The following is a 12,593-nucleotide window of genomic DNA, read 5'->3' on the forward strand; positions in this document are numbered from 1 at the left end:
GTTGATGCTTAACCGATGTGTAAAGGATATGTGGCCGATTATGAAAATCTACGGTACATCGGAAAAAAATTAACTTCGAGTTAAAACTCTTCAGGCACCTCTCCGATGCTGCCTGAGAGCCCTAGTCACCGGTCAGCCATATATGGTGTCCGGCCGGATACCAGGTCAAAATGGCTAAAAATCATGCCTGGAGTTCATCCTAAGCCTAATCGGAAACGATTGTGACCAAAGCATTAAGCATGACTACCACGTTAAGTCAAATGACATGTCTAACTGCTGAGTAATGTAACATTTCAGGACTGATGTTGAATATTCTTGCTTGCGTTGACTGATGAAGGGAATTTAATCTCGTGCAAATGAAATGAATTCACGTACCATTTGCATTATTCCCATTTCCCTTCAACATTCAATGCAAGCAACAAAATTGAAAATCAATTCATGTTTTTGTGAACCAATTAAAAAAAAAATCTATGTCGCCAAGTAACTCACATTCGATGGGACAACAGTTACACAAAATAGAGTTCTGAAAACCGTTTCATTCTTTGGATGTTTCTGCAGTTAAGTACAGCAAGTTTAGTCACAGGGATACGAGAATAAGTTACAGTTTATATCAATATTGACCACCAACCAAAGTGTCCGTAGACCATTTTGTTGCACTTTTTACCACAGGGTTCTGAGAATTAGTTACAGATTATATAACCATTTTTAGACGTTTTAGAGGTCTAGATAAAAAAAACGATAAAAATCATATTCTACATGGTACTTTAGTACCTAAAACGTCTAAAATGGTCTTAGAGCACTCTAGTGGGTCCATGATTATTTAATCTGTAACGGTTAATTTTCAGGTCCCTGTGTTTTTTACGTGACGTCACGAGATCCGGTGAAGCTATTCTACGAACTTATATGGAGTCATTTCCTGTTTTATAAGTGTTAATAAACTAATCACTACTCTCCATGAAAAGCGAATTAAATAATTAAAATATGTTAAATCGTATATATGAGGAATGCAGAGTCTATGAAAAAAGCAATCCGATGGATGAAAAACGGTAGCAGGACAGAGACTAATGCTGATCGATGTTTGTGTACAGAAAAACAATTAAAAAAAACTCACCTGTATATCTATATGTTTTCATTGATGTATTGTACTAAAAACATGTGATTTGACATGATTCCGCAACTCGTAAAAATGATAAGCGTTTGGCACTGCGCAGACTTAGGCTACTGTACCGTCAACAATCGCCGAAGCGCTTGGGTTGGCATATTATTTTCAAGACACCACATATATGCATACAAATGGTTTTTGTTAATTTTTTTTTTCCAATTGAATAGCAAAACCCCATTGTTTAAGTTAGTATACATATTTTCACTTTTTAACTGAATCGATACTATGGACCACCTGCGAATATCTTAGGTGCACAGATTTACCAGACAGCACCTAGCTTATTAGTACTGAAAGTGAGTATGTGTGCCATCACATTTTCTGGTGGCATGAAACTGTACATAAAATATAAGCATACTAAAACTGATTGACGAATACTTGAATGGATTTCACGATAAGTCGGACGTCCACGTAAGCTTTTCAACTGCCATGTCATTACAGAACGCAAGAATACGATGTTTGTAATGAATGTTTGTTGAATAATTGTGAAATTATAACCGAAGCTACTAATGTAAATGTTGTTGAATGAACACTTAATTCATTCCCACATGTATGACATATGGCAAACATAAACTAGATCGATTATTTCTTACCATATCTCTAATTCATGACGATGCTTTTCAGATTCAGGCATCCCATGTATCGCCAAAAGCATGATATACCGGACGTGACGTCTTCAACCAAGAAGATGACGTAATAAATTACGTCACAAGTGATTTTCATCTGTCAAACAACTTATACGATCTCATGGATCTGAGAATTAGTTACAGTTTATATAGACTACTATTAGTTATATAGTCAGTTACTGATGACCCCTATAAAGGCATAGAGGGTCAGTAAGATATATAGGGGCGAGCTCGAGGGCGTAGCATTTCTGCCGGAGGTGCGATAATATAAGACTCTTTCATATGTGGATATGAAGGATAGACGATATTCTACCCGAGGGTCACAAAATGTAATAAAACCCGAGGCTTACCGAGGGTTTTGCTACATTTTATGATCCCGGGGGTAGAATATCTTTATCTTTCATATCCACTTATGAAAGAGTATTTTTCTTTCATACCTCGACGTTTTATTGCAATTTTACAACTATAATATCCCGCCATTTTAAAATAAATTCGAAGAAATCCACGGCTGAAAGTCAATTTTTCATACATGAAAAATTACGTGATATTTTCAACAAAAATTTCGTTGTGTGCATCTTTTATAGTTTTGAAAAAAATGTTAAAATTTTACCGAGGAAATAGAAATTTTGTTGACGCTGTGACGTCACGAGGCTTTATTGCATGGGTAGCCATGCAATACAGCCTCAGGTGGCATGAGTGTATTGCCCTAGACCAGCCAGTATAACACGTGTAGGTATGAAAGAAATGTTATTTTGGACCCATCAGAGTTCGCATAGACTATTTAAGACGTTTAACCCTCTTGCTGCCAGAACTCTGTTTGAAATATGTGACGTCACTGCCAGAACTAATGACGTAACGTCAAGTTCGCGACGTTGTATATATGTACATGCAGCTGCAGGTGCAGTACCCGTTTAGTATTGACGATCCCAATCATTTACGTCATCAACCTCAGTGATATTTTACAATAAAAGAGAGAAGAGATGGAACTGTACAATGTGCATTATTTATAATTCTTGTTAAGCACACAGGGATCTGAGAATTCATTGACCCACCAGAGTGCCATAACACCATTTTAGACGTTTTAGAGGTCTAGATAAAAAAACGGTAAAAATCATTAAAAAAAATCAAAAATCAATGTATATTCTGCCATGTAGATGATTTTTATCGTTTTTTATCTAGACCTCTAAAACGTCTAAAAATGGTGTTAGGGCACTCTGGTGGGTCCATGATTACATAATATGTAACTAATTATCAGATCCCAGTGGTTAAGCACGCTTGAAGTTTCGCGAAGAGTGCTATATCATAAACATTTTTTTCCTGAACAACACACAGTCCGGCATCACGAAGAGAGCAGACAAAATTTCTCTCGGATCTTAGGCCTGAAATAAACCCCATTAGTACCACTTACATGCACTTTATATTGAGATTTACAACAGGGGTAAATTGAGCTTCTTTTCTTTTTTTTTATGTCGCAAGTAATAATGACGATTTGTCGATGAATAAAGATACGATAATAATTTATTGATCTTTTGATTCTCCTTGTCACGTCATATTCGTAAATATGTGTAAACCAATATTTTGTTTCATTAAACTATATAATTATGAACTTTTTGAATACATTTGTATCAAATCTTTTATTTTTTATTGAAAAGTTTATAATAGTAATTTGTACTTTCAAAGATTTACCGTCACAATAAACGAGGACCATTATATATTTCTGCAATGTATATGTATGTTCCAAGTGTTTTGAGAGAAATACATGCAGCTGTATGATAGCCTGTTTCCGACTTGGCCAAAACGAGTCAAATCTTTTGTATTTTTGTCTTCCTATAATAAAAAACGACAATCCTCATTTATGCAAAACAAACTCGCGTTTTCTAATGAGCGTGGAGACATTAAAATTAAGTTAAGTAAACAAGCGCGCTTAGATTTAAAGTGAACAGTCGGGCAAGGATGGCTAAACTCGGTAAAAATGGTGTGAATGTATCCAGTATAATTTCTTATGAAATGGAAAAATAAAATCTCTCGTCAAAATCTGTCTGCATACGAAGAAATTAATTTAAAGTATGGAAATTCTAAAACGTCCTCCCGGCTCACTATGTCCGTGGTTACATTTCCACGCAGCCTCGCTTTCAATGCTTTCAACTTTTCTTTACTTTAATGGTCAGAACTGGGAAACTAAGCAGAACTTGACCGTCGTATTAATGTGTGAGAACTTTTGGAAGGCCAATGAACGCATTTAGACTGGTTTTCTTTAACCGACTATTCACTTTAACTTATGAGTATTTTGTGGTTAGACTACACTGTGTTAAAATAACTAATGAAATCTAGGCTTGTCTGACCATATTGAACGGTTTTTATTTATTCTCAAATGTATAGTGATTTATAATGATTCTAAATTGAAAATGCTCTCGCCAGAATCATATGAATCTAAGTTGTATTTTTAAAAATATTTTTGGAACATTTTAGATTTTTAGGCGTTCTACACGCTGTGTATCCGGCCATGTAGGGTATGATGTTTACCGACTTTTTTTTATTTTATATATCCCCAACCACGACTAAAACTGGTCTCTGAACACTGGGATATATAAATGTCCAAATATATGATACTGTATCAATTAATAATTATCATATCCCTCTGATCAAAATGTTCTATTGTCTTTATTTCCATTTCTATTTTACATATTTTGCCAATTTACAGTTAGGAAATCCGTATAGTTCAACACTACTTTTGAAACTCGCAATACTTTTATAACGCATTTTGAAAGTCCGATTGAATAATTTTTCTTCATTAATCCTATATGCTGAATAATGCAGTTGGAAATAAAGAAATTGAAATGAATCGGTATGGCTGCTATAGTTTTCCATCCGTCAATATCGACGGATATTTGAGTATGGTAAATGATGGTTTATAAACAGTAAGAGTTTTTGTTGAACGTGACAGAATGAAGAAAAAAATAGATAGAAAAGAAGAAATAATGAAGAAAACTAGAAATCTTATGGCTAGCGATTCATTGTAAAGGCTTCAAGGACTTTTATAGGGATATCTGCCTTGAAGTCTGCTAGTGTGGTGCTACATTGTATGATACAATTTACTGCTTCCGTTGTATAATTGTGGAACGGGAAAGGGCACAGGGACCTGGCACAATTTTTTTTAACCAACAGTATACAATACTATGATATATATATATATATGTATACTGTTGGTTAAAAGTTTCGTGCCAGATCCCTGTGGGAAAGGGGTATCTAATAGTGTTTTACACGACATGTATGTACATTCGTACACCGGATATTGCTAGCAGTGAAAGGTACGCAAATCTAGATGAACTATTTACACTATAATCATAATAATTGCTTTTACATATTAGCTCGTTTACAAAAGTTACCTACGTGGCCCATAAAGTATTTGTATATCCTGAATCTTCAATATTTGTTGGGGGAATTGGTGTCTTGGCTAGCAGATATTTATCTATATGTTCGTTAATATGCTTTAAACCTATAGTTCTACTACCTGTTCCAGTTAATATTATCATTATGGTATAAAAACCATATCATCGGACATGTTCAATAAGATATTATGCATTTTTGACGGTCACGACGAAGAGATACAGCTCTACATATGTCACTTTATCTGAATTTGTATCCTGCCATTCATGCATTTAATCCATAGTACGATGTTGACTCATTCTTGATTAAAATACTACCTTTCGTATATGTTAATCTCTTGGACATAACCTCATTTAAACGAGTTTCCGTTCCGGGAACTGAAAACAGGTTAAAGTAGTCAATAGGATCGGATTTGATATCTGGCGAGTTGATGAACCTTATGTCTTTCACAAACTCACATAAGTGTATACGTCACGAAGATCTCGTCCAATGTCCTCGAGATCTGGCGGTCCTCGCCTATAGCATTAATTATTTTCGTTTGATATATCAAATTCCATATCAGAATCGTTTTCTGAATAATATTCCATATTAACACGTCTCGTATATGGTGTCACTCATCTAAATTACGTAGTTACGTGCTAATCGGCGAAGTGACTACATTAATTGAGATATAAGAGTTATAAAAAGTACCGAAGTTGTAACGCTGTGCAACATCTTACGATTTACGATATTCAGACGTCAGTAATTAGATCCCTCTAACCCAAAGTAACCTTGTATTTGCACTGAGTGTTTTCTTTTCATTTTGTGTTTCTGCTGTGTCTAATTTTGATGAAAAACATAATTTGGCCCAATACATTGATACATTTTAGAACAACCGCTTCAATAACGTCATTATTTTGCGACCGTTTCCTATCGCAGCAGAGTTAAAACCCGCAAATACGCTGTGTATTTCTTCTATAATATCTTATTTCGTAGTATTCACAGCAATTTCTATCGTTATGATATTATCACTTTAATCCAAAAGACTTTTAACAAATTATCCTCTGCTGAAAAGTAAATGGGTTTCTCAAAAACCATTGCCTTGTTCATCATATTGTTCCGTACGTCATATTTCCTAATCTTTACGTCATTTGTTAAAATGTGATGTTTTTTTGACAAAGTGGGACATTAAAAAGACACTATGTACCATGAATTATTTCGATATGAAATATTTCGCTGTATATATGATAGAGTCGTGATTCTAGGTTCATTTGTGACCAATATAACGATAGTCTGTTGAAAATCAAGCGAGCTATACGCCACGCACAGGGGATTACTTGAAATGGACATATATGTACACTCTGGCAGCCAGCCGACAATGTACATATATGTACACTCTGGCAGCAAGAGGGTTAAGGGGTATAGATCAAAAATCAGATGAGAAAGTACCATGATGAATTCCCAAACCAGACTGTGAAAATTTGCGTGCTATTTTTGTTGAAACGGGGCGAATGTGATTACATGTAGATGTACATTGTCTAAATATTGTCAGTCTACACGGCCGTCGTGCTAATATTAGGAGATGTATCGTTCCGACTATATAAAGCATATTTTATACAAAATTTAAATATAAATCGGCATGAGGCCCCAACTTTTTTTATAGTACGCATAAAGAGAAAACAAAACATGTGGAAAAAGATCCCTGAATATATTTACTAAAAAATGACCAGCGCGTACATAATGCACATTAATGATATAGACAGTCCCGTAACATCTAGATGTTTTTAATTGATCCAACATGTGTTAGTGAAACCTCTTGTTGATTTATCAAACTGCTGAATATTACCGAGAAACCGATGTCCAAGACAATTTATATCAGGTCTGAGGCCGAGAGCACAGGGATCCGAGAATTAGTTACAGTTTATTTCAAGTCTGAGGTCGGGGGCACAGGGGTCCGAGAATTAGTTACAGTTTATATCAATTTTGACCCACCCAAGTGTTCATAGACTAACCTTAGAGGTCTTCTAGATAAGGGGTTCTAGATAAAAAAATTAGTGTAACTCATATTTTACCTGTACACGAGAATGGAGAAAAACTTCCCGAGACAAAAATGTCAAACCCACCAAGTTTTAGCGGCTAAATATTCATTATTACAATTCATTTCCACTTTATTAGCACTTTTACTATTATGGCACTACCGGTAAGACCATTTTAGACGTTTTAGAGTTCTAGATAAAAAACGATAAAACTCATACTCTACATGGTACTATATACGAAAAGGATGGAAAGCTTTAAGACTCAAATATCTCATTGGCTGGCAGTAACTTACGGTAGCTTATTGGTAGCTTACGCCATCTTGAATGTTGCATTCTGGGGTATATGCTATTTGCCAAATTTCCACCATCTCTATCTAACTATTAATACATACCTTTCATGATCTTCCTTGGATTTTCCACTGCTTTCATTTTTAACCTCCTTGAAGTGTATTATGTAAACCATTTCTTCTTTTCAGAGTGGGACCTGGAATCGGATATTCTATGCTACTGGTTAACAGAGAAATCCATACAGAGTCTAGGCGATCGTCGGTGGTCAGATTGTATATGCTACTGCAGATGACTGTAAAGATGATGAAAACTTGACAAAAGTAAACAATTTCTCCTCGGGGTAATTTCTGACCAAACCATAACCAATTTGATTTTTTCACTGGTATCGTCAGTCATTTTGATGATGACTTGAATGTTTGATGACTTTTATACATTTTTCTGCGACAACTCCGTAGGCTTAAATTTCTTCCATTTCTTCAACATATCTGACACTGGTTCTCTGGGAATTGTTGAACGTGCATTAAGTGTTGTAAATGTGTTGTACCCACTTTCCTCAAAGCCGCCTTTCCAATCCATATGTATTGGAGACAGGAGACTGCATTGATGCGTAGTATCTCTGGATGGCAACGGTGTGTGAAAATCTTGAGATGTAGCCAAAGGGGTAACTCTGGATGGTCTTGATGAAGGAATAGCTTGAGATGTATTCAAAGGGGTCTCTCTAGATAGCCTCATCTCTAGTATCGGTTGTAAAGGGGTTGAGGTAACGGTTTGCATTTTATCTAGATATGCTTTATTGCTTATCCAACTCTGTGGGACATTTACATCCCTGAGAGCTGTCAGAAAGGCGTTCATGCCTTGTGGATTGACATGTTTAAGAGATCTTTGACGTATAGCGTTTCCAACTAAATCTACTAAATTTGAACCTGGAATCACTGGCTCACCTTTATATCCAAATTCCCCTCTATCGTTCCACTCCACAACCTGTTTTAATTTATCCATCAACATCTCTGTCTTATAGTGGGCTGTTTTTGGTACACTTTGTAAGACAAGTTTACGCGTGAGATACTCCTTTGGAAAACTGGTGGCAGTCGCTATCTTGGGTTGCACACCATTTTGTTGATATTGTTGATGTCTAGACATGTACTTTCTTAAAATTTTGATCGTACATGGTCATTTTGTCGTTTAACGGAAGATCTTCACGTTGTAAAGTGTTTGCCATTTCTCCTTCTATGTCATGCAGTGATTTTACCAAAGAGTTAACAGGTGGTTTAGGTCTGGCTTTGGTGGTGTGACCACTTACTTTCAATATCTGTTTCCTCATTTGGTGTATAGACTGGACAGGACTTGCGTTGCTAAGGGTAGAAGGATAGAAGTAATGGCAGGTAAAAGTCCTCCTTGTTGAATTAAACTTTTTTGAGTTTTGTATGAAGAATTCAATAACTGACGGCACTTGTTTTTGTGACGAGATAGCCTTCTCTTTTGTTTAGGTGTTAAGGTCAAGACACCTTGTAGAATTTCTTGTATGTACTCACATATACATATATTATATATAATGAAACTTTTATTGGCTTTTTCTAGGAATAATTTTCGTAGGGAAGGCTTAGCTCTGCAGTAATACTCCAAGTCTTTGCAATTTTTCTCCAGATATGACATCATGGACAAATGTTCATGTGATATAAACTTTTTTTCAATACACGCATCCCTTATAAAGGTTTTTATGGGACATACACAACCTGATATTCTCCAGGAAATATACGTGCGCGTAACCTAAGATCTGTAGGCGTGTCTTGTTTCAGATCAACTAACAAATAACCGTAAGGATTGAGAGTGGCGTCATTGTAGGCTTCTACTATTGACGTCCTACCTGGAAACATCTGCTGTGACAAACATCTTATTTGTGAGGAATCCCTAGGATTTTTCATAAGGACAATGTAATGTGAATTCAAATTGATATCTCTATGATTTTTATTCTGAGGATGGTCGGTTGTCGTTCAGCAAATATCTTTTTGAAAGCATCCAACACTGTATCTGCCTTCTTGTTCTTTAAAGGTAGTACCCAAGCATAGCGTGAAAAATGATCAATAACAACTAGTAAGAATGTGATGTCATCGTTATAGTCTTTGCTGTTTTCATCATCTTTATTGTCATCATCAGTAGTATATACAATCTGAGTACAGGTGATCCCCTAGAGTCTGTGTGGGTTTCTCTGTTGAGCAGTGGCATAGGATATCTGATTCCTGGTCCTACACTGGAAAAAAGAAATGTTTTACATAACCCTACCTAGTAATAGTTCAATGGAATAGTTTCCCAACGATACATTGACGACATACACCACACGTCTACATCAACCTCAAGACTTAAAAGGGTCATGGGAAGTTGGTTTGGCTGAAATTCAATATCCACATTCTTGGTTTAACATGAGTGAAAATGAGTTGTGGTTGGAAATGACTGTTGGTGGTACTACTAACGTAGCTAGTACTGAATTTGATCCTGGAGCAACAGTAAAATTTCACTTAAAACCAGGCTATTATTCCAACGTGATCAATATCTTAAAATACATATGGGGTGCCAAAAGAATGGTATCACACGGAGAATCGTTCAGGATTGCTATGGACAACATTGATCAGAGGGTGACTTTGACAGTGATGACAGGTTTACGTTTGCAACTTAGTCCCAAGTTGTCAAAATTGTTAGGATTTGAATCTACACACTATTCAGAAGGAAAACACACTGGAAGGTACATGGCTGACGTCCATCAAGGTTTCTATTCCATTTATGTCTACTGTCCTTTAGTTGAACCACAGATAGTGGGTGATTCAAGAGTTCCTCTTGTCAGAATATTTCCAATTGACGGTACACCTGGACACGTTATCAGCAAAGAGTTTCAACCTATTCACTACATTACGTTACAAAGAAGGCAATTTCAAGAAATAGAGATTATGTTGAGAGACGATACCGGTAAACCAATTCATATTGAGAGGGGTAAAGTTGTCATAACTTTACATTTCAGAAGACGTCCGTTGGGCTTGAACAACCAGGCCTGAAAACTCTATAAAGATTGATTGAGGTAAATGTTTTAAACATTATGAAAACAGCTTACCAAAGTGACAGAAACCTATTTGATAGGTATTATGTGAATCAAGCTGGAGGTGGCAGTGATGGAAATATTTTCAGAGGAACCAGAATACAGAGAGGTTATGGTATTGGAGGTCTGTTTAGAGGTTTATTTAAATCCGTCAAGCCTTTACTGAAATGTGAGTTAAGACCTTCACGCCACTCTTAAAGAAAAGAGTAAAATCTGTAGGTCAACAGGCATTTCATTCTGGTATGAATTTGGCAAGTGATTTATTGAAAGGAAAAAACATCAAAACTGCAGCAAGAAAACGTGCTATTGAGGCAAGAGAACAATTAAAACGTAAAGCATTGAAAAGCCTTGGCCCGCCTGGAAAGAGAAAGAAGAAATTAAAAGCACCCAATCAGCATAGAGCTAAAGATATATTTGATACATGAATCACCAAAAAAGTTATATATATATATTAGTGTGTGCGCATATGTTATGTTGTGTGTAATCTGTGTACAGATTAGACAGTTATTCTTTAGAGATGTCTCTAATTCATCAGGATTCCTGTGAATGTGTCCAGTCAGAATTAGATTTATTTGATACGCCACCCACACAAACCAGTGTTGAAGATGGATACTGTTATCAAATTGGAACAGTCACATCTGTCACTGATGGTGGGCCTTACGTCTTTGAAATCTCCGGAGCTGGAGACGATTACTTAGATTTAACAAATACGTCCATCTACGTGAAAGCTAAAATAATCAAAGCTGATGGCACCAACCTTACTGACCAGAACGTTGCACCCGTTAATCTTTGGTTACATTCTCTCTTTAGTAATGTCAGCGTTTGTCTAAATGAAAAAGTTGTCTCATCATCCAATAACATGTATCCATTCAGGGCTAACCTGGAAACACTACTGAGCTATGGCCCTGCTGCCAAAGAGTCTCAGTTGACGAGTGCAATGTGGTATAAGAATAGGGCCAAACAAATGGACACTACAGGCGACGATAATCACGGTTATGTCAAGAGGAAACTTGCAACAGCTAATAGACAAACAGTGGATATGATGGGTAGACTCCATTCTGACCTATTTGCACAGGAAAGATATTTGGTTCATAACGTGAACATGACAATAACTCTGACCAGAAGAAAGGATGAATTCTGTTTGATGGGAGAAACAGATGAAGTTAAGGTGGTCATGAACAATATCTACCTTTACGTGAGAAAAGTAAAACTTAGTCCATCGGTGAGACTAGCCCATGCAAAAGCAATGGAGATATCACCTGCCAAATATCCAATCAGGAGAATTTATATGAAGGTGTTTTCAGTTCCAAGAGGAAACCATGATTTTGTTAAAGACAACATTTTCCTGGGACAAATGCCTAAGAGATTAATCATAGGATGTATTGATAGTGATGCATATAGTGGACTCATTGCCAAGAATCCTTTTAATTTTAAACATTTTGATATCAATTTTGTTGCCTTGAATGTAGATGGTAAACCAATCCCAACTACTCCTTTGCAACCTAACTTTAACCAAAAACTGTATGCAAGAAGCTACAATGGGTTATTTACCACTACTGGTAAAACACATCATGATGAAGGCAATAACATTTCAAGAGACGAATATGGCACTGGCTTTACATTGTTTGGATGTTTTAACTTGACGTTTTCCGGAGATTGTGTTGGACACACAATCAGCATCACTGTGGGTATCCGTACACCGGATATTGGTATCGACGAGGCGAGGCCTGTCGCAACAAGGATAAGTTTGACAATATTTGCACAATTCTAATGTAATTAATGTATCTGTAACTATTGTCCACTTCAAGCTTATTATATATCGCGTCCGTATGCGATCTGTCAACCCCCAGCGTCATATATTTATTGAGGAATAGACAGGAATCCAGGGTCACATGTAGGGGGTACCGCAATGAAAACGACTGTGAACTATTGTTTGTGATATTGAATAACTAGCTTGTTCCAGGTTACAATTTTTGGGTTGTATAGACGGGTTATGATGGGAAGTTCATGTTGAGGCCAATTTCGTACTGTCG

At 36.4% G+C, this 12,593-nt stretch overlaps 1 protein-coding gene across 1 annotated transcript; it reads left to right on the forward strand.

Moving 5' to 3' along the window:
* Positions 1–11,077: 11,077 nt before the first annotated feature.
* On the forward strand, positions 11,078–12,331 carry LOC138334042 (uncharacterized protein F54H12.2-like). Its single transcript, XM_069282759.1, has one exon. The coding sequence runs from the start codon at positions 11,078–11,080 to the stop codon at positions 12,329–12,331; it is 1,254 nt and encodes a 417-aa protein (XP_069138860.1).
* Positions 12,332–12,593: the final 262 nt, after the last annotated feature.

Source organism: Argopecten irradians, chromosome 10 (genome assembly GCF_041381155.1).
Source record: "Argopecten irradians isolate NY chromosome 10, Ai_NY, whole genome shotgun sequence".
In the NCBI taxonomy this organism is placed as follows: Eukaryota; Metazoa; Mollusca; class Bivalvia; order Pectinida; family Pectinidae; genus Argopecten; species Argopecten irradians.